We start from the raw sequence: 26,881 nt of genomic DNA, 5'->3' as shown, positions 1-26,881 counted from the left end.
TACTCAGAGAGAACACTGGCCTAGGTCATTAAACCGGTGTCCATAGTAATATAGGATCAAAGAAAGGCAATGCTGTAAGTTTAATGACACAGGCGAGTGTTCTCTCTGTGTAGAATAACATTTAAGTTATTCAACAAACCTGAATATGCTGAAACACTTTTTTTTCCAGCTAGGCTGCATATATTGAGTGAGCTTTATAATGTGAATATGTTATGTTATCTTGCTTCCCCTTCCCCACACATGTTTTGAGGCAAATATCACAGATATAACATTAGCTAAGTGGTTAGGGTTAATAATTTTAAATAATAATTATTATTATTCAGTTGTATTCTAAGTTATGTTGCCTATATATGTGTGTATATGTGTGTGTATATATACATACAGTGGATATAAAAGGTCTACACACCCCTGTTAAAATGCCAGGTTCTTATGATGTAAAAGAATGAGACAAAGATAAATCATGTCAGAAATGTTTCCACCTTTAATGTGACCTATAACGTGAACAATTCAATTAAAAAACTAACAAAAATCTTTGAGGGGGAAAAATAAAAAACTCACAATAACCTGGTTGCATAAGTGTGCACACCCTTAAAGTAATACTTTGTTGAAGCACCTTTTATTACAGCACTCAGTCTTTTGGGGTGGGAGTCTATTAGCATGGCACATCTTGATTTTGTTTGTTTTTGCAAACTTCAGCCGGGTTTGGATGTTTTTCATTGTAAGAAAAGGCTTCCGTCTTGTCACATATAGCACACAGCCAGTACTTGCCAGAAATTCCTGCAGTTCCTTTAATCTTGCTGTAGGCCTCTTGGAAGCCTCCCTGACCAGTTTTCTTCTCATCTTTTCATCAATTTTGGAAAGACGTCCAATTCTTGGTAATGTCTCTGTTGTGCCATATTTTCTCCACTTGATGATGACTGTCTTCACTGTGTTCCATGGTATATCTAATGCTTTGGAAATTCTTTTGTACCCTTCTCCTGACTGATATCTCAACAATGAGATCCCTCTGATGCTTTGGAAGCTCTCTGCGGACCATGGCTTTTGCTCTGAGATGCAACTAAGAAAATGTCAGGAAAATCCTACTAGAACAGCTGAACTTTATTTGTAATTAATCAGAGTCACTTTAAATGATGGCAGGTGTGGAATGACTTCTATTTAACATGAGTTTGAATGTGATTGGTTAATTCTGAACATAGCCACATTATAAGAGGGTGTGCAAACTTATGCAACCAGGTTATTGTAAGGTTTGAATTTTTCCAAAATCTCACTCAAAGATTTCAGTTTGTTTTTCAATTTAATTGTTCACATTATAGGTCACATTAAAAATGGAAAATGTTCTGACATGATTTATCAAAAACCTGGCATTTTCACAGGGGTGTGTAAACTTTTTATATCCACTGTATATATATATATATACAGTGGTTATAAAAGGTTTACAGGCTATTATATACAGTCTATTATTTCCTATGCTTGTTCACATTCACAGTCAATCTGGAAAGTTCCAGGATTTTTTGGGGGGAAAATAGCTCTGAGATTTTTCAAAGCTCTTATGAAGGTTATAAGATACCATATGAGATACAATGCTTTTGGGAAACTGGGCCCTGATCTCACTGTACTTCTCCTGGTCAAAATGTCGCCCTACTCTCACAGAACTCACGCTACCAGACATACCAGCGCATGTGGAACTTCATGCACTCCAAGCAGCCCAGTGTGTTTGTGAAGAGCACCGAGGAGGGCATCGCCCGAGTGGTCAACTCCAACTATGCGTACCTGCTGGAGAGCACCATGAACGAGTACTACCGCCAACGCAACTGTAACCTCACCCAGATCGGAGGTCTTCTGGACACCAAGGGCTACGGCATTGGGATGCCTGTGGGTAGGTGAAGACGATGGGTGGAAGAGAAAGAGGGTTGGGCTTCTGTAGACGAAGGGCATATCACATGAAATCAAACCCAGTTCAGTCTGTTGGATACTAACACATAAGGTACTGACACACCACAGGGATAACAGATGAGGCAGGAGACAAACTGGGGACAAAGTTAAATGTGCAATATAAAATATATGAGATGTTTCATGGTGAAATCCCTCCCCTGTTAAACGCCCCGCGTCACAAAGTTGATCGTTATTCAATACTTCGCTTTTAAAAGACTTTGACTGTTTACAGTTTGACCTCTGCACCTCTCCTACATTAGGGTCAGTGTAACGGGATGAGTTTGGCCTCTGCACCTCTCCTACATTAGGGTCAGTGTAACGGGATGAGTTTGACCTCTAAATCTCTCCTACGTTAGGGTCAGTGTAACGGGATGAGTTTGACCTCTGCACCTCTCCTACATTAGGGTCAGTGTAACGGGATGAGTTTGACCTCTGCATCTCTCCTACGTTAGGGTCAGTGTAACGGGATGAGTTTGGCCTCTGCACCTCTCCTACATTAGGGTCAGTGTAACGGGATGAGTTTGACCTCTAAATCTCTCCTACGTTAGGGTCAGTGTAACGGGATGAGTTTGACCTCTGCACCTCTCCTACATTAGGGTCAGTGTAACGGGATGAGTTTGGCCTCTGCACCTCTCCAACGTGAGGGTCAGTGTAATGGGATGAGTTTGACCTCTGCATCTCTCCTACGTTAGGGTCAGTGTAACGGGATGTGTTTGGCCTCTGCACCTCTCCAACGTTAGGGTCAGTGTAACGGGATGAGTTTGACCTCTGCATCTCTCCTACGTTAGGGTCATTGTAACGGGATGAGTTTGGCCTCTGCACCTCTCCTACATTAGGGTCAGTGTAACGGGATGAGTTTGACCTCTAAATCTCTCCTACGTTAGGGTCAGTGTAACGGGATGAGTTTGACCTCTGCATCTCTCCTATGTTAGGGTCAGTGTAACGGGATGAGTTTGACCTCTGCATCTCTCCTACGTTAGGGTCAGTGTAACGGGATGAGTTTGGCCTCTGCACCTCTCCTACGTTAGGGTCAGTGTAACGAGATGAGTTTGACCTCTGCACCCCTCCTATGTTAGGGTCAGTGTAACGGGATGAGTTTGACCTCTGCACCTCTCCTCCTACGTTAGGGTCAGTGTAAAGGGATGAGTTTGACCTCTGCACCTCTTCTACATTAGGGTCAGTGTAATGGGATGAGTTTGACCTCTGCATCTCTCCTACGTTAGGGTCAGAGTACCGGGATGAGTTTGACCTCTGCACCTCTCCTACGTTGGGGTCAGTGTACCGGGATGAGTTTGACCTCTGCACCTCTCCTCCTATGTTAGAGTCAGTGTACTGGGATGAGTTTAACCTCTGCACCTCTCCTCCTACGTTAGGGTCAGTGTACCGGGATGAGTTTGACCTCTGCACCTCTCCTCCTATGTTAGGGTCAGTGTACCGGGATGAGTTTGACCTTGCCATCCTCAAGCTGCAGGAAGACAACCGACTGGAGATCCTAAAGAGGAAATGGTGGGATGGTGGCAAGTGTCCAAAGGAGGAGGATCACCGTGCCAAAGGTGCTGTTACCCCTCATCCGTCTTTCCCCCTCATCCATCCGTCCCCCTCATCTATCATCCTTCTCTATCCTTCTCTATCCATTCTTCCCTCCTCCCTCTCATCCATCCTTCTCTATCAATTCCCCATCCATCCGTCATTCTACCTTCATCTATCCTTCCCCATCAATCCTTCTCCCTTCATCATCCTTTTCCATCCATGCATTCCCTCAACAGTCCTTCCCCATTCATCCATCTATGCATCCATCCTTCTTTCTCCATTTCTCCATCCTTATCTGTTGATCGTCCTTCTTCATCCATTCTTCTCCATCAACCCATCCCTCCACTCCCTTTCAACCCCATTTAGATGTGTGCCTTTCTCCCTCTGACTCTCTCAACCAGGGCTTGGCATGGAGAACATCGGCGGTATCTTTGTGGTGCTGGTGTGTGGCCTCCTGGTGGCCATCTTCATGGCGGTGCTAGAGTTTGTGTGGTTTCTGCGGCAGAGGCCTGGAACAGAGGTGAGAGAGGGCTATATTACCTGCATTTGCTTTGTCTCTCTCTCTCCGCCCTAAGGCTCTGTCCAGACCCAGCTCTGTTTCAGGAGAAGCGAGCCTCACGATGCTGCCTCACACAGGGGGAAGGAGAGAGCTTCTTCTCCCTGCCGGCCTCTGGTGCAGTGGGCTATCATGCCTTTATTTCTCCAGCCTCCGAGACCTTACAGCACAAAGCCAAAGATATTACCTCAGATCCGGTGTCTATATGTATGTATATATCTACAGGCCTTTATGTTGTAGAGCTCCGCTGTCTCCACTGGTAGTGATTTTATTATTAAACAACCTAAAATCAACTACCTTTCCGATGAAACATTTGAAAGAAAAGTAGTTTTGTGGTTTGAAAAATACATTGATTGTGGATATTGTGCCTGTTGCTGTTGTCTGTATTAATCCTTTTTTATATTTTCTTCACAAAATAGGATTGTGTTAGGATTTGTTTTCCGATACAACTGTGATAGAAGAGCATAAAAATAAATAAACCAGCATGTGTATGGAAAAGCTACTTGACTTGTTTTTTGGCGGGGAATAAAAGCTGGTAAAATCAAATGACAGTGTTTGTGTTTGAGTGTGTACAAGTATCCAAGTTTTCTCTTTATTTAAAGTGCATTTTTAGAGCATTATGTGATCATTACGCCTTTCTGTGTATTAGTCACCTTGTGCTGTGCCTCTGTAGTCCACAAGGACACTGTGATGTCCTGTTGTATGGAACGCTGTACAGATCAGGACAGCTTGCGACCCAGGCCCCAGTATCAGTTTGAAAGTGAAAACGTGCCAATTTCAAAATGTTTTGGTGCATTTACGGAATGTTCTTCACTGACATTAACAGCCAATTTGAGCTTTGATTGGTGAATTAGCCCAGAAGCCATCCATCAAAATTTTAGAAATCACGGGCCTTACACTTATTTGGTTACTCGCTCACATTCAGACATCATAAGAAATACTGCACCCTATGGCAAAAATCTGCTTTAAAACTGAAAAACACTTCTCTCCGACCTATGGAAGAAGTTGTAAAATTGCATTAAAGTAGTTCTAAATTTACAATATTTACTCTATATCACATTGCAAAACTTTTCTTAAAACTTTTCTCAGTGTCCAATTACATAACATATAACTTGCAAGAAGTGGACTATACATTTCTCTCCACTGTCAAATATATTTGCTTGCAGGGTGTGTGTGTTTCTGTGGGGGTGTGTGTGTTTCTGTGGTGGTGTGTGTGTGGGCTAGCAACAACAAGCTGTTCCCACAGAATTCCAATCATGGCACTAACACCAGTTAACAGTTACACCAGGGCTGTCCAACTCTGTTCCTAGAGCGATACAGTCCTGTACTTTTTATTTCCAACCCTAATTTAGCACACCTGACTCTAATAATTAGATGGATGTAAAACTAAATCAGGTCAGTCACAAGAGGGGAGAAACCCCACTGGACAGTAGATCTCCAGGAACCACAGCACTAAGCAGCCCAGACTCAAACGCTTGAAAGCAACTCCCTTCAAATACAGCACACAGGGAACGTTGATAAAGGGCGCTGCCAACATGCCAAACTATCCCTTTGTGTTTCTGTATTTTCTCTTTAATGTTATTCTAATATGTCATGAGTATCTGCTGTTTGTCCTGCATGATGTCCGCCTGGCCGTCCATCACCGTGTCTCTGATCTTGCAGTGTGTCAGTGAGATTTCCCGGGCCCTCTCTCCCTGTGTGTTGCAGCTGTCGGTGTGTGAGGAGATGCTCCGGGAGCTCCAGGGCATAGTCCTGTGCCGGGACAGCCTGCAGCTGAGGCGCCGGCGGGGGGCATCCATGCTCCGCCCTCGCCCCCTGCCCCTGGAGGAGCGCAGGGCGCGGCCCAGCCTCAGCAACGGGAAGCTGTGCGGCGCGGCCACTGGCCTGCCACTCTCCGAGCCGCTCTCCCACAGACTGGCTCAGGACGCGGCCCTGGTGGCGAGGGGCTGCAGCCACATCAGGATCTGCCCCGAGTGCCGGCGCTTCCAGGGGCTGCGTGCCGTGCGTCCCGGGGGGGGCCCGAGCCACGCCGCCTCGCCCGCGCGCAGTGAAGAGAGCATAGATTGGGAGAAAACAACCAATAGCAGCGAACCTGAATAATAATGACCCCCCCCTCCCCCCCCGACCTACACCTTCCCTTGACCTACCTAGACCAATGTACTACAGTACCTAGCAGCAACCGCTACACCGGGGCAACAGGGAGCATCATGGGAAAGGTCATGTGGTACTGTGACGAGAGCGACTTTGTTCCTGTTACATTTGTTTTAGGATGGACGGAAGGACGTTTTCGGGACATCCGCCTGGAAGTTGTCTTTGACTTGTGAAGATCTGGACAGATTGCCTGGGTTTAGTGGTGGGACTCCTTTTAAACCGACAGAGGAGGACAGTGAAAGGGGACATGGCTTCTCTGTATGGGATCTACATGACTCCATACCCTGTCTAGGACACAAAGGACACAGGTTAGGGTGGCATTTGTACTATGCAGTCTTTTGTCTCAGTGTGCTGATTGTTGATTTCTTTTTAATTTATTTCTCCCTTAGTTGTGTTCTTAAAGTTGAAGATACTGTTAGTATTTTGTTGTTCTCTGAGACAATGCAATATTTGCTGTTCTCAGGAACAGTGGACATTGATGCCTCTTCAGGGCTGCATACAGAACACATAGACAATATAACATTATTCTTCAAATATTATTTTTTGTTTTGTTGAGTGCCAAAAAAAACAACGAACTTGAGCGACGGGAAGAATGAAGCCCTTGACCACGAAAACAACAAAAACAAAAATAAAGCGATGATACTCCATACGAAAACATGTTTTAACTGTATTTCGGGAAGACATGGACGCATGTCAGCAGGTGTGACGCTAAGGCTTGAGAGGGAAGGATGGGTTTCCTGAACAAACCCTTTGAGACATCAGGAACCACTGTGTAATCAGAAGTATTCCTCGTTCGTTCCTGTTCCTCATTGTGAGATCTTGTTTTGATATAGCCCCCCACACAGAGAGTCATAGACAGTACGACGCAATGTCACGCAGCATAACACCATTTTGATTTGCTCCCAGTGGCCCACTGTGTTGAACACACTGTCTCGTCACATGAATCGCCTTTATACTGCAAGAGGGCATCGCTTCACTTTTCCCTGTGCTCTCCAGTCCATCAATTTACTATTCCCTGTGCTCTCCAGTCCATCGCTTCACTATTCCCTGTGCTCTCCAGTCCATCGCTTCACTATTCCCTGTGCTCTCCAGTCCATCGCTTCACTATTCCCTGTGCTCTCCAGTCCATCACTTCACTATTCCCTGTGCTCTCCAGTCCATCGCTTCACTATTCCCTGTGCTCTCCAGTCCTTTCAGTTCACTATTCCCTGTGCTCTGAAGTCCATCTGTACAACTCTCATTTGTCAGTGTGCTACGGCATCGCCTTAACGTGACCCACTATCCGCAGTCACACACAGGCATGCAACCACACACACAGGCGCACACACACATTCTCTGATGCGCACAGACGCATGGTAGCCACACTGCAGAGGATGACAGACCGAGTTTGGTTGCATTTGGGAAGGATTCAGCACATTCCAGAACACATGACCACTCAGCACTCACAGTAAATGCCTTTATTCACCCTGCAACACAGAGTTGAGTTTTACCCTTGATGCGAGATCTGGGTCAAATTAATTTGGGACTAAATGGAGAAAAAAATAACTAAAATGTTGAGGGTTTGCTTATAACAGTCCAGTGAAAAAATATCTTATTTTAATTTTCCTGTGCAAAATGTTTTATAGTGCTTTCCTTTACACTCCATGATGAATACAACCCTTGTAGTGGAATCTAGGCCATCCTAGTCGAGTTTTGATATGTGGAGCAAAGCTGTACTCACTCAGTGTGTTCATTCAACTTGATTTATTTGATGTACCATGTCGCAAATGTATCAATGTAGCATGTAATGTTACTCATTTACCATCAGGAACTTGGATATTTTATATGTTGCTGTAGGCATCTCGAGGGGTGTGCCATTCATTTGTCAAGAATGCCTAAAACCGGGCCAATCTTGAGAAAAGGTTGGAGGCGTTTCAGTTTGTCAGGTTAATTTGTATCGGTCACATCCAGTCTAAAACCAGGACCTTCAATCTGATAGGACCTTTTCAGTATTTGAATTGAATATCCTATTTAGTTGATTCCATTCATGTCTAAATTGCTTTCAAGACGTCTCCATGCATCACCAGTCAAACTCCATGTCATTTCCCCAGTCTCACATGCTCTCACGCAGGCTATGAGTTGCATAGCCCAGGCCAGGCATTTTTAGAGTGAGTGTAGTGAAACGGTAAAGCAGATTGATTCGGTTGCACCAGTGAGGGTCTTTGGCCTGGGCTGTACTGTACCTGATGTCTGTTTTCAGAATGCCTTCACATAAGACTATAGTGTGTCCATTAAGCTAGCAGACCACAAAAGGAGAAAGCTTTAATGATAGACAGCCACTGTACTGATGTTCTTAAGAAGCCAATACCCCACATTCAAGAAATATGAGGTATATTTGCCCTGTTAGAAGTCTCTCTGTTACACAGGATATGCTGTTAAAAACAATTTATTTTCTTACCAGTATGGGGCCTATACAAAGATTGCATGACAATATTTTATTGGTATAATTATAGATCTACAACTAATGCACATGCTAGGCCTATTAATTTAGTAGCCCATGATCTCAATGGGGCCTGGCCGATCCGTCATATGACTTTTAGAATGTGTTATGTTTGGTGGCATAAACACAACAAGTCATGTTAAAGTACATAAAACGCTTGTCTTTCCCACGCATATTTGACCATATCTAAAAATAATTCCAGCATCTGAACACTGCAGTATGACGCCCAACTCCGATGAGTGGAAAGAGACATCTGTTAAAAAGGACCACAGGACTTGTTGCCTGAATTGAGCAAACACAAAGTGTATGTCTACTGGTTTATGACTGCTGGTATACTGTATGTGCACTGGTATATGTACACTGAGGTATTTCCACTGGTTTATGTCAACGGGTTTATGTCCACTGGTGTACTGTATGTCCTCTGGTTTATGTCCACTGGTGTACTGTATGTCCTCTGGTTTATGTCCACTGATGTGTATCCACTGGTGAATTTCCTTTGGTTTATGTCCACTGGTGTATTTCCAATGGTTTATGTCCACTGGTGTATTTCCAATGGTTTATGTCCACTGGTGTATTTCCTTTGGTTTATGTCCACTGGTGTATTTCCAATGGTTTATGTCCACTGGTGTATTTCCAATGGTTTATGTCCACTGGTGTATTTCCAATGGTTTATGTCCACTGGTGTATTTCCAATGGTTTATGTCCACTGGTGTATTTCCAATGGTTTATGTCCACTGGTGTATTTCCAATGGTTTATGTCCACTGGTGTATTTCCAATGGTTTATGTCCACTGGTGTATTTCCAATGGTTTATGTCCACTGGTGTATTTCCAATGGTTTATGTCCACTGGTGTATTTCCAATGGTTTATGTCCACTGGTGTATTTCCAATGGTTTATGTCCACTGGTGTATTTCCAATGGTTTATGTCCACTGGTGTATTTCCAATGGTTTATGTCCACTGGTGTATTTCCAATGGTTTATGTCCACTGGTGTATTTCCAATGGTTTATGTCCACTGGTGTATTTCCAATGGTTTATGTCCACTGGTGTATGTCCATCAGTTTATGTCCATTTCTGTATGTCTCCTATGTCTATGTCTCCTTTTTAGACACTCCTTGACAAAATGTTATTGTTAAAGCATGGCACATTTTAGGCTATTCATTTCAATTCAACTGACATGGGATAATGTAGAATATTGGTGGAGTTGCCTATAGTTTTCTTTGCATTTAGTTTTTTTCATGAATGGTGTGCTCACACTATATATTATGCTTAGAGACCAGATTGAACCAAAATCAGACCAGCTTACTGGACCAAACCTAGCCTTTTACCCCTGGTTACAAAATCTTTCCTCTTGGTTTGCACCCAACACTATTCCATGGATATTCCAAACTGATATTTAGGATCATCAAATGTATTTTTTCTCTTGTAATGTTTGTTTATTTGACCCCTTTTAAGAGCAGTGATACATGTTTCCATACCCGTAAATAAATGATGTTTCTTTTTTGCTCTTCAAGAAGGTTTATCCTGTGACTGAAGTTGTCCTGGGTTTGCTGTGTGACTGTGCCCTCATAGAGGTGCTTGATGTTCTCCAGCTCCTATGGAATACAGGGAGAGAGGTCAAGAAAATTCTGTTCAGCACTAATTGTTATCTCATACAGAGGCTATGCTGTCACTGCACATAATCTTCTTATGGAGCATTATTGTCATCTGTGTGTAAATACAGGATTCTCAACCAGGGTTTCCCAGTTGAGGTTCAAAGGGCTTTATTTCTACATGCCCCTCAGCCAGCTTAACAAGAATCTGCAGCAAATAGCCTTCTGCAAACACATACACACAAATACCGGTGTACCCCATTGTCGTGGTCTTCCCTCACCCGGTCGTGAGAAGTGTACTATATGGGGGATAGTGTCCAATTCTGGACAGACCCAAAAGCAACTTCTAGTCAGTTGGAGAAGGCTCCGAGCCTAGCGAAAGAAAAATGGGATTCCATGTACCCAACTTTTTTATTCATCAACACATTTACTAAGACATTCAATGAAGCGTAGTTGGAATAAGATTGCCAATTACTTTGAATGCTAAAGGGAGTTGAACTGGAATGAAAAGGAATTGTCATGTAGAACAACCACTCTCTGAGTCTTTTACTGGGAGACCCTGAGTAGGATGGCAGGATTTGGCTGCTATATTTTATATGCTTTATTTTCTCATGTTGTCATTTTTATTCCACTATAAAAACCTTTCTAAAAACATAAAATGTCATTCTGAGGGTTTCCTGTTTGTCCTATTGTCTGAATTGAACATTGTTTGGCTATGCAAAATCCAACCCAATGTTTTGGACACAGCACATTTCTTTCAGGAGATTTCAAAGTTCTTATGTCAAAGAAATATAAGATTACACTTTGTATTTTACACTAATTAATGATTAATTCATTTGACACTTATTTTACACTATTAAAAGGAAAATTGTAAATTGTGGAACCAAGAGAGTAATGCACAAAAGTAAATATAATCAAATGTGTTTAATAAGATGAAAATAACAGTAAAAATGGTGTGTTACCAAAAAATGTATTTCTGATCTTCTTTTGATCTTTCTAAGGCTGTGACCGTAGTGACTGAAGGCAGCCTCAACAAACATTTTCCTTCAGACCTACTACTAAAAAGCCAGGGCAACCAGATACTTAAAAGCATGTAAGACATATTTGGGTGCAAGACCATGTCATGCTTAATAAAATCAATAAAGCAATACTTCTTAAACTAACAGGCCACCAGTGCAGGGACTTTAAAATATGTGCTATGTGTGCTGTCTTTGTTAGTGCACGTGTGGCTGCATTCTGAATGAATTGTAATTTGTAAAACTCTTTTTGAGGGGAAAGGGCCAGAAAGAAGAGTAGTCAAGCCTGCTGAAGATAAATGCACACATTAGTCTGTAGGTTTTGTCCGAGACAATCTGTCAGTATTTTGTATGCAATGTAAAGTTGATTTTGTCACTTTATGGATGTGGGCTTCAAAATGCAAGCCTTGTACAAATAACCTTAATCTCAAGGTCTTACCCTCTGTTTCACTACACAGATCAACCTGGGTCTTTAGAGTGGTAGCTTGTCTGTCAGAGTCTAAAATCATAACTAGGTCTTTAGAGTGGGAGCTTGTCTGTCAGTCTAAAATCCTACCTAGGTCTTTGGAGTGGTAGTTTATCTGTCAGAGCCTAAAATCATACCTCTTTAGTCTGGGTGGGTTTATTTAGTGCCGGATAATGAATTGTGTGGTCAGTTTCTCTTGATAGGCTTTAAGATCATCAATAAAATTGAAATTGGACTAACACTCTAATGATTGGCCCAACAATAAACACTCACCCATGTTTCCTAAATCCTTTTACTAAAAAGCGGACGATATAATGTTGAACACGTTCACCTCTGTCAAACAGAACCTGTTCAGTACTGAGCCTGATAGGCCAATTATGCAGTGTTGTCCAGGAGAATGACATGATCTACAGTCTCCAAGGCTGCACTTAAATCCTGTTGAACAAGGACAGAGAGCTTCTTTGCGTTGGTGGTGGTGGTGGTGGTGGGTACATTCTTTTTTCCCCAAAAAAATATATTCTGATAATACTCCCAGTTACTATCCGATGCATTTCAGTGGCTTCTGGGTTAGTGTCCATCTTTAGACTGGAAGGTCGGGAAAGTCCTACAAAACAGTGTGGGTAAGGGCACCAGTGTGTCCAATGTCACTCTGCCACACGCTGCAGAAACAGGAGATGTATCCCTGCTGCAGCTAAAACCAGCCAAGGTTAACACAAGGGTCCTTAATTCATGATGTGTTGCATTTGCCAGGGTAATAAAGACCCCCCCCACCCCCCACCCCGCCCATTCAGAAAGCATATCGTAGCAATAGCGCAGATTTGGGAATTACAGCTATGTTATCACTTTAATTGAAATGGTAAGCTAAGAAATGTTTCATGTGCCTACTTGTATAATGAAAATAGAATCTTGGATGGCAAAAATGTATTATCTAAAAGCTTCAATCATGTAAAATCTTCTCTTAATCAGGAATTGGTCCCCCTGTATACTTTTTAAGTAATTTTATGTACAAAAAAATAATTGAAATGAAAGAAGAGGGTCATTTTTGCCTTCATTCAAAGTACAATCTGTCATTTTCAGTTAATTGAAATATAGGCCTTTTTAAAATGAGCAATACAACACTGGTTACAAATTCTGTGACATCCACCAGAAAGGACAGAACAAATATTATAACAGATTTCACGGCTTAATTCAAACATGCTTATTGACAACTAACCTTTCTTCACTGATTTTTAAGAGCATTTATCTTCTATTATGGTTTTCTGTGTAGGATACATTGGAGAAAGCCGTGTGACGTGTAAAACCTTGCTCTGTATGGACTTGGAAGGCATGCCATCATTGAGATCAATGGATACACTACAAATCGTATTTGTTCACTCACTTTCCCTTTATTTAAAATTTGGCGCTGGTTCAATATTTTAAAACATTCTTTAAAAAGTATAATAATCCATTTATAAAATCAGATCAAACACATTTTTACAGCTCAATATGAGAGGCTCGACAAAGCTTGGATTTTGCAAGGTGCGTAGTGTACACCCAGCACATCATCCACGACCAAAGACATTCTGCCAGGCTTATTTGGGCCTGTTATGTCTCCTAATATTTATGTCTCCTAGTAAAGACGTCTCCTGGCAATGACCTATTACTAGCATATTACATCTAATAATGACGTCTCCTAGTAATGATGTCAACTAGTAATGACATCTCCAAAAGGTGACTTCTCCTAGTAATGATGTCCACTAGTAATGACATCTCCTAGTAATGATGTCAACTAGTAATGACATTTCCAAGAAGTGACTTCTCCTAGTAATGATGTCAACCAGTAATGTCATCTCCAAGAGATGACTTCTCCTAGTAATGATGTCAATTAGTAATGACATCTCCAAAAGGTGACTTCTCCTAGTAATGATGTCAATTAGTAATGACATCTCCAACAGATGACTTCTCCTAGTAATGATGTCAAATAGTAATGACATCTAGAATTGACATCTCCTAATAATAAATGACATCTCCAGAGTTTTTCCCGTGTCTTCTTTCTTTTGCCAACCTTAATCTTTTCTTTTTATTGGCCAGTCTGATATATGGCTTCTTCTTTGCAACTCTACCTAGAAGGCCAGCATCCTGGAGTTGCCTGGAGCTCTTTACTACTGACATTGAGCCTGGTGTTTTGCGGGTGCTATTTAATGAAGTTGCCAGTTGAGAACCTGTAAAGCATTTGTTTCTCAAACTAGAAAGTCTATTTATTTGTCCTCTTGCTCAGTTGTGCACCGGGGCCTCCCACTCCTCTTTCTTTTCTGCTTAGGGACAGTTTTCACTGTTCTGTGAAGGGAGTACTACATATTGTTGTACAAAATCTTCAGTTCCTTGTAAATTTCTTGAATGCAATAGCCTTCATTTCCCGAACAAGAATAGACCGACAAGTTCCAGAATAAAGCTTTTTCTGTCCATTTTGAGCCTGTAATCAAACCCACAACTGCTGATTCTTCAGATGCTGAACTAGTCCAAAGAAGGCCAGTTTTATTGCTTCTTTAATCAGCACAACAGTTTTCAGCTATGCTAACATAACGGTTTTCTAATAATCACATAGCCGGTTAAAATTATGAACTTGGATTAACAAACACAATGTGCCAATGAAACAGAGGACTGGTGTTTGCTGATAATGGGCCTCTGTATGCCCATGTAGATATTCCATTAAAAACCAGACGTTTCCAGATACAACTGTCATTTACAACACTAACAATGTCTACACTGTATAATTTTATGTTATTTTAATGGCCAAAATACACTGATCAGCCATAACATTATGACCACCTGCCTAATATTGTGTAGGTCCCACTTTTGCCATCAAAGCAGCCCTGACCCGTCAAGGCACGGACTCCATTAGACCTCTGAATGTGTGCTGTGGTATCTGGCACCAAGACGTTAGTTTCAGATGCTCGTTTCGATTGAGATCTGGAGGCCAAGTCAACACCTTGAACTCCTTGTTGTGTTCCTCAAACCATTCCTGAACCATTTTTGCTTTGTGGCAAGGGCTCATTATCCTGCTTAAAGAGGCCAATGCCATCAGGAAATATCGTTGCCATGAAAGGGTGCACATGGTCTGCAACAATACTCACAGTAGGTAGAGTTACAATAGCTCGTCTGTTGGATCGGACCACACGGGCCAGCCTTCACTCCCCACGTGCATCAATGAGCCTTGGCCATGACCCTGTTGCCAGTTCACTGCTTTTCCTTCCTTGGACCACATTTGATGGGTACTGACCAGGCTTGGAATTTCGTAATTTTAGGGCTACGACGGCCATGGCCATCGTGAAATTCCTACACTGGTACTGACCACTGCAGACCGGGAACACCCCACAAGGGCTGCAGTTTTGGATCTACTCTGACCCAGTCATCTAGGCATCACAATTTGGCCCTAGTCGCTCAGATCCTTACGCTTGTCCATTTTTCCTTCTTCTAACACATGAACTTTGAGGACATCATTTTCAATTGCTGCCTAATATACCTCATCCATTGACAAGTGGGTGACACATTTATGAACAGTAGTGTACGTATCCATTTTACGTGTTTGAAGTTGAAATATGGTCATAACATCTTCAAGAGGAGATTTTTGAATCCTACCAGAAACCATGGTTATTTACCCAATTTATTAGAACATTGTGTTGCCAAGCTGCAATGGCAACACTTGTTTCACTGAATGAAACCATCTTAATGACATTGTTTTCTACAGGTACACCTGCTTGTCAAGGCTTATAAAATATGAAAAAAATATATATATTATACCAATTGCCCTTATTTAAGTACCACAGTAAAAGAACAATGGCAACTGGTTAGCACATAAATACCGATTTTTTTATTTTTTATTATTGATAGTGACCCTATATTGATTTGCTGACAACACTGCAATAACCCATTGTGCATAAGGAAAGGTGGTATTCAGAGCCAAGCAGGTGTGTTTCTGGCCAAGGTGAGACGCTTTCTGGGTCTACATCCCTGTCTTTTGTTCCCAGATACTAGTTGTTGGACATATTGACCCAAACATCCTGACATTGTTTGTCTTTCAGATAAATAAAATGGAGGTTCATTTACTTTGCTTGCTCCCCTCGCTCTTCATTCCTGCCCTGATCGATGGCCCTCGGATGGGGAAACATTGATTGCTTAGCAGCAAGAGTGTGTGTGAAACTGAGAGACACATCAGCCTGCACATAAAGTTGCTCTGGAAAAAGAATGCAGATCTCAGCAGGATGAGAGACATACACACACACACACACAGTGACAAATGCAATAAAACACACACAAACATTTGTTTTTCTATACTCTATACTGGCTTGACACCCAGAAATCTAAATTTTTCATCCAAGTAAACCTAACCCTAACTTTAACCTCAATAAACGTATACGCATACGTTTGTTTTTCAATCCTTGTTTAAACCCAGAAGTCCGTATTGGTTCTCCCCTGGGCCCAAACCTAAATCGGACCTAAACATCAATAGAATAACCTTTATGCCTAAACGTAACCATGCAAAAACACAAGGATTATTAAGTTGTAATACCGAAACCTAAAAGTAACTCCATTTTTTTTTTTTTAAAGGAGATCGGAGCAACAATATCCTTACATATTTGTACTGGGTTTTTTCCCCACAGCTTTTTCATTGATGGTCGGTATCACAGAGAGGTGAAGTGGAAACAGTGAGTGGGCTGGAAGTATAACCACTGCAAAGTTGGATGTGTAACCTTATAAACCTAACACCTAAGTCAGAAATCAATTATTTCCTAGTGGGGACTAGAGCAAAAATCTTTGTAGGGATTGATTTCTCAGAATTTAGTATTTTTTGTGGAGGCATCTGGTACACATAGACCTAATCACACACACACACACACACACACTAAAGAACATTTAAACAAACACGTGCACACAGCTTGAATTACACAGGCATAAAAAGCAGATGCTTTTGTGGGTAATCACATTAACAGTATATTCGGCTTAATCAGCAGGAGAGCATCTCAAATTTGTGACAGCGAGGACTTAATAGCAACCTATATGCCCTGCTGTCAACAAAAATTAGAATGTCTAATCATGGCGTGTAGTACCATTCTAGCACACTTGCTCCGCTACACACAAACGCCACAAGCTTGCTTGCTGTGTGCACCAGGGAGAGAAATAAAAATAGTTCAGAGCATAAAGCAGCAGAGACACCTACCGGCTCCAGTGGAAAACTACGGTCTTCAGAATTATGAAAGAAATATTGCCACCCTAATGAAGGCTCAGTAGTTACATCCAACTGTACCTGTGGCCCTGTCAATTTGCGACCACTCTAACCCTATCAGTGACACCTCCGTAAATGTGTTCTCTGGTGGTGGTAGTCAAACGTGGTCTGCCTGTATGTATTCATGTGTTTTATGGGAAAGTATTGTGTTGTGCACTCGTGATGGCCATTTGAGGCTTCATTAACGTTTTTCTAGCAGCAGGATAATATGCTAGCAGTGCTAACTAAGATTTTCTTTTTCAAAATAAAAGCCATCATTGAAATATATAAGGTAATATCGTTAACAATCTAGTCCGTACATTTTATGTTTAATGTCCTTTCCAATGTTATTCTTGTCTGTTCTTTTTCACAGGCTAGATCTGAGTGCTGGCAGCATAATATCCTGCTGCTAAAATAACGCTAATGAAGCCTCGAATGGCCATCACTATTGTGCACACTGCATGTATTGTAGTGGCCTTGTGTGTCTCCTGGTAGAGTTTGTAAGAGCATGGTGATTCCCACTGGGGTTACATATCATTTCTGTGTGTAACCCCAGTGGGAATCATTTCTGTGTGTAACCCCAATGGGAATCACCATGCTCTTACAAACTCTACCAGGAGAAACACAAGCATAGAAATTATTCATACTGGGCATACGTATTGAAATGATTCCCACTGGTGTAATACATAGAAATGATTCCTATGTGTAGACATGATTCCCGCTGAGGTTACATGTAGAAATACCGGCACTGATTGTTATTTTGTATCATAGTGTTTGCTTGGCAAATAGCATAAATTACAGTTTTATAGTGGACAGAGTTAAGTCCAGTTATACAAATGACAGTTCTACAGTGTGTACAGTCTAATCCAGTATTACAGTGTGTACAGTATAGTACAGTTTTACAGTGTGTACAGGTCTAATCCAGTTTTACAGTGTGTACAGTCCAATGCAGTATTACAGTGTGTACAGTCTAATGCAATATTATTGTTTACAGTCTAATGCAGTATTACAGTGTGTACAGTCTAATGCAGTATTAGTGTGTAGTCTAATGCAGTATTAGTGTGTACAGTATTACAGTGTGTACAGTCTAATGCAGTATTACAGTGTTTACAGTCTAATCCAGTATTACAGTGCGTACAGTGTAATGCGGTATTATTGTTCACAGTCTAAACCAGTATTAAAGTGGGTACAGTCTAATACATATTAGTGTATACAGTCTAATCCAGTATTACAGTGTGTACAGTCTAATGCAGTATTACAGTGTTTACAGTCTAATCCAGTAGTACAGTGCGTACAGTGTAATGCGGTATTATTGTGTATAGTCTAATCCAGTATTACAGTGGGTACAGTCTAATACATATTAGTGTGTACGGTCTAATGCAGTATTACAGTGTGTACAGTCTAATGCGGTATTATTGTGTACAGTCTAATCCAGTATTACAGTGGGTACAGTCTAATACATATTAGTGTATACAGTCTAATGCAGTATTACAGTGTGTACAGTCTAATACATATTAGTGTGTACAGTCTAATGCAGTATTACAGTGTTTACAGTCTAATCCAGTATTACAGTGTGTACAGTCTAATGCAATATTAGTGTTTACAGTCTAATGCAGTATTACAGTGTGTACAGTCTAATACATATTAGTGTGTACAGTCTAATGCAGTATTACAGTGTGTACAGTCTAATGCAGTATTATTGTGTACAGTCTAATCCAGTATTACAGTGTGTACAGTCTAATGCGGTATTATTGTGTACAGTCTAATGCAGTATTACAGTGTGTACAGTCTAATGCGGTATTATTGTGTACAGTCTAATCCAGTATTACAGTGGGTACAGTCTAATACATATTAGTGTGTACAGTCTAATGCAGTATTACAGTGTGTACAGTCTAATGCAGTATTAGTGTGTACAGTATTACAGTGTGTACAGTCTAATGCAGTATTAGTGTTTACAGTCTAATCCACTATTACAGTGTATACAGTCTAATGCAGTATTAGTGTTTACAGTCTAATCCAGTATTAGTGTGTACAGTCTAATCCAGTATTACAGTGTGTACAGTACTACAGTGTTACAGTCTAATACAAAATTACAGTGTGTACAGTCTAATGCAGTATTAGTGTGTACAGTCTAGTGATATAGATGACACTGTATTACAGTGTGTACAGTATTACAGTGTGTACAGTCTAATACAAAATTACAGTGTGTACAGTCTCATGCAGTATTAGTGTGTACAGTCTAGTGATATAGATGACATAATTACAGTATGTCCTGTTCCAATTCAATGCAATTTCAGTAAACGTATGTCTTGGTTGCATATTTTCCTGACAAGGGATGTATTTGTAACACACAATCTTGTCAATGTCATTTTTGATCTTGTCAATATCAAATGTTTTACAGCAGGTGATTTGAAGTAAAATCACAACAGTCAACAGCATACATAAGAGTACCATACATTAGAGCAGTGGCCCCCAACCCTTTTCAGTTAATGTACCCCCCAAAATAATTTGCACTGCTTGGAGTACCCCTGGAGTACCCCTTCATGTAAATTTCACCTGTAAATCTATGCTGTCATGAGTGTTTTCAAGTACCCACTGTGGAGAGGCCCAGGGGTCTTAGTATCCCTGGTTGGGAACCACTGCATTAGAGTACCATACATTGGAGTGTCATACATTAGAGTATCATACATTAGAATATCATACATTAGAGTATCATACATTGTATGTTGCTGCTATTTCACATACAGTACATAATCAGTAGTTCAAGACAAAGTCGCTTTAATCTCTAGGTTTACAAAATGGTAAAGTAATTATCTCAAAAAAGCCATCGGGTTAATTAGTAAGTAACATATCTTAATTAGTAAAGAATTAGTAAAATGTACCTTAACAAGAGAGAAGACAATCATAAGCAATGGGAGACATAAAAGGCAAATGCTTTTGATGAACATTTATTGCAATATGAAACATTGTATTGTTGAAAATGTCAGTGTAGGATTTTGTTTATTACTTCTAACAATTTAATGTGATTAGAGTTTAAAAAACCACTGCATTTTTGATAATCATTTTTAAATTTTGCACCGAGTTCAGAAAATGGCCCACGTACCTCTGAAAATAACACCACAGCAATAGAAAAACAGTAATTGGTTGTAAGCACAAAATGTGTTAATCCTTAAGAAAATGACTCATTACCTAAGAGATGAGATAAAAAAAAAAAACAGCACTAGTCCGCAAAGAAGACTCACAACTTAAGAGTCTAGGAAGTTAAATCTGTTCATCCCTTTTCCCTCAGGGAAAATGACATGTAATCTAGCAACGCTGAATGGCTAGGGTAATCATATTTCCTGGGCCATGGATTTTGGGCACTTTTATAATTTGTCTTTGACATTCCATTGTTTGGTTCTATTTCTATTTCATTTTGGTTAAACACATTTCCTATGAAAGACAGGAAATGTGCATTAACATTTGTTTATTTCCCTTTGTTCCCCTCTGGCTGTCCTACAGTACTTGTGTCCTACTTGGCCTTAAGCCACTCAACATATGGCCAGTAAATCCCCACTTCACACAACCATCCACTTTACCAGTTTTGTGTTCATGATACCATTTTAATTATTATATTATATTGTTTGCACCACTGCATACAGTTGTGCTCATAAGTTTCCACACCCTGGCAGAAACCGTGAAATTCTGGCATTGATTTTGAAAATATGACTGATCGTAAAAAAAGGTAGGCCATTTATTATCACATAGTTGTTTGGCTCCTTTTTAAATTATAATGATAACAGAAATCACCCAAATGGCCCTGATCAAAAGTTTTCATACCCTTGAATGTTTGGCCTTGTTACAGACACACACAGGTGACACACACAGGTGAAAATGGCAATTGAAGGTGAATTTCCCACACCTGTGGCTTTTTAAATTGCAATTCTGTTTCTGGGTAGAAATAGTCATTGTGCCATTCTGTTGTGATCTACAGTTGAATGTGAATCCCATAAGAAATAAAAGACATGTGTTTTGCCTGCTCACTCATGTTTTCTTTGGAAATGGTACATTTATTACCAATTCTCCAAGGGTATGCAAACATTTGAGCCTATGCAAATAGCTTTTGAGTGGGTATCACTAACTACTGAAACCCTTTCAGTGGCCCTGTGGTAAGAGTCCGCCCTGAAGTTGGAAGGTTAGATTCTCAGTCAAGTCACAGCTAACACTAGAAAAGTGGAAACTAATGCCTCTCAGTTTGGCCCTCAGCATGAAGGCGGAAGATTAGGGGTAAGGCCTTGGGACGAACTAGCATCCTATGTAACAGAGGTAGTGATGGTCAAATCGAAGCTTCAGTACAGTTTTTCTAGCAGAAGGATATTATGATTTTCTTTCACCTACTGTACAAGAAAGGATGTAATGTGCAATGATTGGCCACATCTAGTGGACATAAAGAGGTACCACACCAGAGTTCAAAATGTATACAATGTACATCAAGAGACTTTCTGAAATATATCTTCTCTTACAAATTACATATTTTAATTTCATCATGTGTTTTCGCTGCAGGACATGCCAACAAAACATATCAAAGGTTTTAAAGGCTTAAGAAGTTTATAATATGCACTATAAACTTGAGTTTATTTGCACCAACCAAAAATATATCCACCCCTACCGAACATGCTTATGCAAGATAATCCGCAGGATATTCACATGCAGAATGCATTCAAACATGCTCTCAAGTGACAAGAAAAGGCTAAAGGCAGAATGTTTCAATACAAGTTCACAGACGGTCAGATTGAAAGGGTCCGATCGTACAATACATAAAGTGTCCCATTGTGGTAGTCAGTGAAGGGTGTATGATGCGTGTATGAAGGGTGTATGAAGCCTGTATGAAGGGTGTATGAAGCGTGAGGATTGTTGCTCTAAATTCAGGTACCACCATCCATGAAACATTATTCATTCAGATCAGAAAAATATAACTAGACTACTATTCCGAGACACTTGACTGATTTGAACAACGGGTGTGTCTGCTTTTACCAAAGCCACTCTTGGATGGTGATCAGGGCCAGTATTTATTTGACGATGATCAGCATCTCGAAGGAGCTAGATTAAAATATGATTACATACTGTCGATACCGGGACCCGATTTTAGATCTGCACTTTCACTGGGTCCCTAAATATTCACCGTGCACAGTCCTGTTACATGACACGAGCTTTCAGATGTCCATTGAGTTCAATCCAAAATCAAAAAGCAGCTCTTTGTACTGCTGATGGGATGACATGCTTTCCTTCTCCCACTGCAGTCGGGCCTTGGCCAGGTTAGAAGTCAAACTGTCCAAAGTGTCCTGGAGGAGGTTAATCAAGAATTGTATCACAACGGGTCCAGAATCCAACTGGACTGCCCATATACTGTACTGCTTCTGACAAGAGCCTGTACTACCCCATACATAATTTCAGTATGGTCAGGTTTACACAGACAGCTTCATTCACATCTTAGTTCCCCCCACTAATTGTACACGTTCCCTATCTTGTGAAGTTCAGAATTATTTACAGTTTTTCATCGGTTGCCTAGTAAAATACTTGCCTGACTTCCGTTTACTTTAATGTGATCCCAACACAATTTTCTCTCATAAGACACCAAGACATCACACCATTGTGAACAAAACCATTGCTAGTCAACATTAATAACATGTAGCAGTCACTTCCTGTTTCTCCATGTTAAAACCGTCACTTCTTCACTTCCATGCTAAAACGTAGCCCTCTTTGTTGAAAACAATTTACTCACATGCAGAATCTTCTCATAGTCAATCTCCATGTTGTCCAGTTTGTTTTGTAGCTCAGCTATTGTGGCATCTTTCTCTTGCTGCATCTGTTCACGCTCTTTCCTCTCAGCGCTTAACTTCTCCTGACAATGAACTGATCACAGACACACACACTTATCACCGATACATTTTCAGGGATGCTATAAATAAAACCGAACGATTCTGTTCACTTTGAGATGTGTGAAAACCTTTTGGATGGAGGTGTGCAAGTTGGGTGGGTGAGTGGTGTTGGGTGGTGGGACAAATCTTTTTTTTAATTAGCAATGCTGGATTTCACCTGAATCTGAACTTTGCCAGGAGCACTGTGAAAGGATGTACTTCTTACTGCTACAACCTCAGTTAGATTAGACAAAGCATGATTTTCAAATGACTAACGTATTACTGAGGACTCATCAAGCCTCTCCTAACCTAACTAGTCTCTCCAACACACACACACAGTGTATCTGATTATGTAAAATAAAATAAAAAATAACATACCAAAAAAAATTAAGATATTCAAAAGATTATACAGAACACTTCATATCATGTATTCAACAGCTTACCAAGCTGTTCTCGCAGTAAGGTGACCTCCTCCCCTATCCTTTTCACTTTCATCGTCATGTCTGTTTGCATGGTCTTATACTGATGGGTGAGATCTGCAAGGTATCACACTATCACATATTACCTTCAGGGAGCCATAACATTACTTTCCACACAATATAATAATGGGATCCACACGAGTTGACACGTTCATTATACAGATTCTTCCTTTGCAGCAGATTGAGAATCTATTTTTTTCTCTACAAATAGGATACATTCAGAACAGAACCCTTGGTTGGCATGGGCAACCCTCGGAAACTCCCTGGTGTGTGCGTGAGTTGGTTCCTATCCACCAACCTGTACAGACGTCTTTGCGGTCCAGTCTCTCATGACGGAGCTCCTGCTCCATATCCCGGATACGAGACCTCAGGTCATGACAGAGGGACTGGGCATGTTTTGTCAGATCCCCTCTCAGAGCTGTTGTGAGAATATGTTTAGTTATAGTTCAAAAAGCTGTCATTATCAGATGCACAGCTGGATCTCTGTATACAGATTTTAGATGTTTTATTGTTTTTCAACATCCGAGTGAGCTCAGTTGTAGCCTCCTCTAATTTAGTTCTCTTGTGTTCTCTGTTGTCACAGTCAAGCCTACAAAATGACAATTTCATTAGAGGCTGTCAAGCCTAGTTGTGTTGATCAAAACTCCCAATTATCTGATTCAAAATATCTTTTATCAAAAGTGTTTTAGGATTAGAGCAAAAAATATATATTCTAGTATTTTCCAGAGACAACATTATTACTTTTTTTGAGGCAGAGAAGTGCTGTATATTGCAGGGAGCTTACCAAGATGATCCTTCAGAACTGTAACGTCCAATTCACTTTGTTTGTACTTCTCCTCTAATTCATTCCTCCCTGAATAAATACAGCGCATTACAATAATCGGATACGCTGAGGGCATTTGCGTTCTTGGTTGATGTATATCAAACAAAATATTAGGTTATTAGTAGTAAACGAAAATGTGTATATATAGGCAACGAAAACTGAACATCAACAGCCGTCATAAAAAAGGAACAAAAACGTACCCTCATCGGTTTTCTTTTTGGTGTTAGACTTTTTGACATTCTTTTTCACTGTCTTTTTCTTTGGAGGCATTATTCTGCTGCAAAATTGCTGTACAACAAATGTTTTTTTAAATCCTCTTTTAACACTATAAGACTTTATTTTGATTAAAATATCAAATCATAAACAGTGTGTATGCTAGTGCGCAATTGTGTCGCGTAGTTGTTGTGGTGACTACGTATTCACGAACGTAGGGACGTTGTTTGAGACATGCAAAGATGCTCACGTTGGAGCGCACGCCATTTTATATTTGATTGGATACGCCTAACAACTCAGAATTCAGATTAGATACACCGTTATTTTAAATGGTGTAAATTGTAAACCCATTAGCCATTACGGGCATCCTTACTCTATATGTAACCAATAAGGCACGATGGGAGTGTAGTTTATGGACTATACCACGGAGCTATTCGCAGATTATTGCTATAAAAATTATTAATATCACATTTTACTAGTCCAATTGCGTTGGTAACCGATCTGAAAGAACAATGAGGTATCTGAAGTGTTGGTGATATTTCCAATATACCACTAAGCGCTGAGTCCAACCACTCCGTTACGTACCTAAGAAAAGCTCATAGGCATGGTAGACTATATTGAGCATAACGTCTTTCTCAGACACGTTAAATCACCTTGGTAATTCCATTGGGGTAGGCTACTCATGTGACCGGCGTAAAACTTTGATTCTACTTCCAGATTGGTTAAGAAGAGCTGTTTAATTAAAATGTTCTCCTCTATTGTTTGTAGTCACCAAAAACGGCAACATTACGGTACTTAAAAAATAAAGTTCTCGTTCACGCAGTCTAACATGAAGACCAGGCGCGTGTCGGCATTTTCCGGTATTTTCGCACCGTGGTAGCGCATGAAGAGGGCGTGGTTGGAGGAGGAGTTTGAACAGACTAGCGAGGGCTGGGCGAGAGCTTGCAAACGGAAGGGGATGAACAGGAAAAGCCAGGGCCGTGCACGCACGGAGGGGGAAACTGCAGGCAGTGTTTAATTTTTTTTAAATGTATTTATTCACCCTGTCTGCCTTCCAATTTTGTATATCTTTGTGTACGTTTCCCGTTGGTTAATGAACGTTGCAGTTAGTTCTGACTGTAGATTTAGCAGGCTAGCGACTCTTGATTGTCTATAGCCTGGCATAGAACTTCCCGTCATAGAGAAGAACGCAGACGGAAAGAGCGAGCAGCTGAAAAGGGAACCAATAGGTTGTCAATGAGAACAGAGTTCAATTTATACGGGGAACGGACGGACAAACAAGTTGATATATCATTGTTCTGTTTCAGTAGATTAAATAGTTCTCGACTTGGCTTGGCTGACTGAATCTGCGTTTTATGCCTTGCTGATCAACCCAGCTGCTGCAGCTTGCCGGAGTGTCGCGGAGGCTTGAGCCAACCACTGGTTGGGGGGTTTAATGGGAGCCTGGTTTCGATAGAACTCCCTTCTCCCCCCGACGGGATCCTCGCTCGAATTCGACTCGGGCGCTGTCTTCGCCGGGGGGTGCTGGTTTTTGGTCAGTCCTACTGGGGAAGGAGGGCGGTCCCCCCCAGCACCGACTGTCGCTCTGGCCGACCCTGGTGGAGCCTAATATGGCAGGAAACCTGAAGAAAGGCGGAGGTCTAATCGGTATGATGAAGGACGCCTTTCAGCCCCATCATCACCACCTCCAGTCCCATCACCAACCTGGGGCTGTTGACAAAAAGACGGTGGAGAAATGCTGGAAACTAATGGACAAGGTGGGTGACCAGCAAATGGCTATCCAGCTGATTATCATGGCCCAGGAAGTTATACGTTGTTAGCATAGCTAAAATAGCTTATTAGCTAGCTCGCGTACTAACTACACTTGCTAGATATCAGTACTGTATTGTATAGCTACAGCCCACTACATAACGTTAGTTGAGGTACACATACCGTATAGCAAAGTGTAGAAAAGAGAGTTGTTATATTGAACAGCAATACACATTATTCTCTTTCTCAAGAGGTAGAGGCTAGCTAGAGTGAGACACTTTGGAGTGGAGTACAGTACTGAATGTAGTTGGCTTGATGTTCGGGGCTATATTGCTAACGGTAGTTATGTTGACCAGCTACTGCCTGTTAAACTTTGGGCTTGGGCTTCCATCATCAGTCATACCGGCATACCGGTTACTGAGCTAGCTGTGTTTTAGATTCGCAGACATTGATTGGGTTGTGGAACAATGTTGTATTATTTGAGATTTTGCTAGATAAATATCATTGTATAGTATTACACACCATTCTCTAAACAATGTCGTGCTGACAGTTTAACTGCGGGAGTCCAACTCTTGGCAGGAGCTCCTGAAGTCCAGTAGTGTGGGGTATGGAAATGAATAAGTGATCATCACAAAGTTGCCTTAGAAGTTCACCACAGTACGTGTTGGAAAATGTAGCTAGCGCGAAGACCTGTAGTTTCCTGTGCCATTCACACGAATTTGTCTCGGTTAGTCAGAGGACTATACCTTCTCTTGTT

General features: G+C 41.1%; 3 protein-coding genes across 9 annotated transcripts in view; 2 read left to right on the top strand and 1 right to left on the bottom strand.

Annotated features, from left to right (window-relative positions):
- grik4 (glutamate receptor, ionotropic, kainate 4) overlaps positions 1-8,935 on the top strand; it is a 371,059-nt gene extending 362,124 nt beyond the window's left edge. The window contains exons 18-21 of the mRNA XM_020047780.2: positions 1,651-1,876; positions 3,357-3,485; positions 3,864-3,982; positions 5,726-8,935. Coding sequence (XP_019903339.1) covers positions 1,651-1,876; positions 3,357-3,485; positions 3,864-3,982; positions 5,726-6,118 — 867 coding nt within the window. The 3' untranslated portion in view covers positions 6,119-8,935. The remainder of the gene's footprint in view (positions 1-1,650; positions 1,877-3,356; positions 3,486-3,863; positions 3,983-5,725) is intronic.
- A 938-nt stretch (positions 8,936-9,873) lies between these two features.
- On the bottom strand, positions 9,874-25,252 carry ccdc153 (coiled-coil domain containing 153). Of its 6 annotated transcripts, none has more exons than XM_020047789.3 (7): positions 24,363-25,021; positions 24,124-24,192; positions 23,638-23,757; positions 23,304-23,396; positions 22,725-22,855; positions 22,125-22,284; positions 9,874-10,242 (listed from the first exon to the last, which is right to left on the bottom strand). In XM_020047789.3, the coding sequence occupies exons 1-6, from the start codon at positions 24,430-24,432 to the stop codon at positions 22,156-22,158; spliced, it is 612 nt and encodes a 203-aa protein (XP_019903348.1). In that variant the 5' UTR covers positions 24,433-25,021; the 3' UTR covers positions 9,874-10,242; positions 22,125-22,155. The 6 variants fall into 6 exon arrangements, with proteins under 6 accessions (XP_019903348.1, XP_019903357.1, XP_019903362.1 ...); XM_020047798.2 differs by lacking the exon at positions 9,874-10,242 and adding an exon at positions 25,029-25,252 and having other exon boundaries at positions 20,815-22,284; positions 24,363-24,450; XM_020047803.2 differs by lacking the exon at positions 9,874-10,242 and having other exon boundaries at positions 20,815-22,284; positions 24,363-24,450; positions 24,961-25,048.
- A 100-nt stretch (positions 25,253-25,352) lies between these two features.
- Positions 25,353-26,881, top strand: part of cbl (Cbl proto-oncogene, E3 ubiquitin protein ligase) — a 36,859-nt gene continuing 35,330 nt past the window's right edge. For both annotated transcript variants that reach the window (XM_013134306.4, XM_013134304.4), the window contains exon 1: positions 25,353-26,132. In XM_013134306.4, the coding sequence (XP_012989760.2) occupies positions 25,986-26,132 (147 nt within the window). In that variant the 5' untranslated portion in view covers positions 25,353-25,985. The remainder of the gene's footprint in view (positions 26,133-26,881) is intronic.

The sequence above is a fragment of the Esox lucius genome, chromosome 1 (genome assembly GCF_011004845.1).
Source record: "Esox lucius isolate fEsoLuc1 chromosome 1, fEsoLuc1.pri, whole genome shotgun sequence".
Lineage (NCBI taxonomy): Eukaryota > Metazoa > Chordata > Actinopteri > Esociformes > Esocidae > Esox > Esox lucius.
Note: the sequence above shows the minus strand (reverse complement) of the source record. Positions and strands in the feature narration are given on the sequence as shown.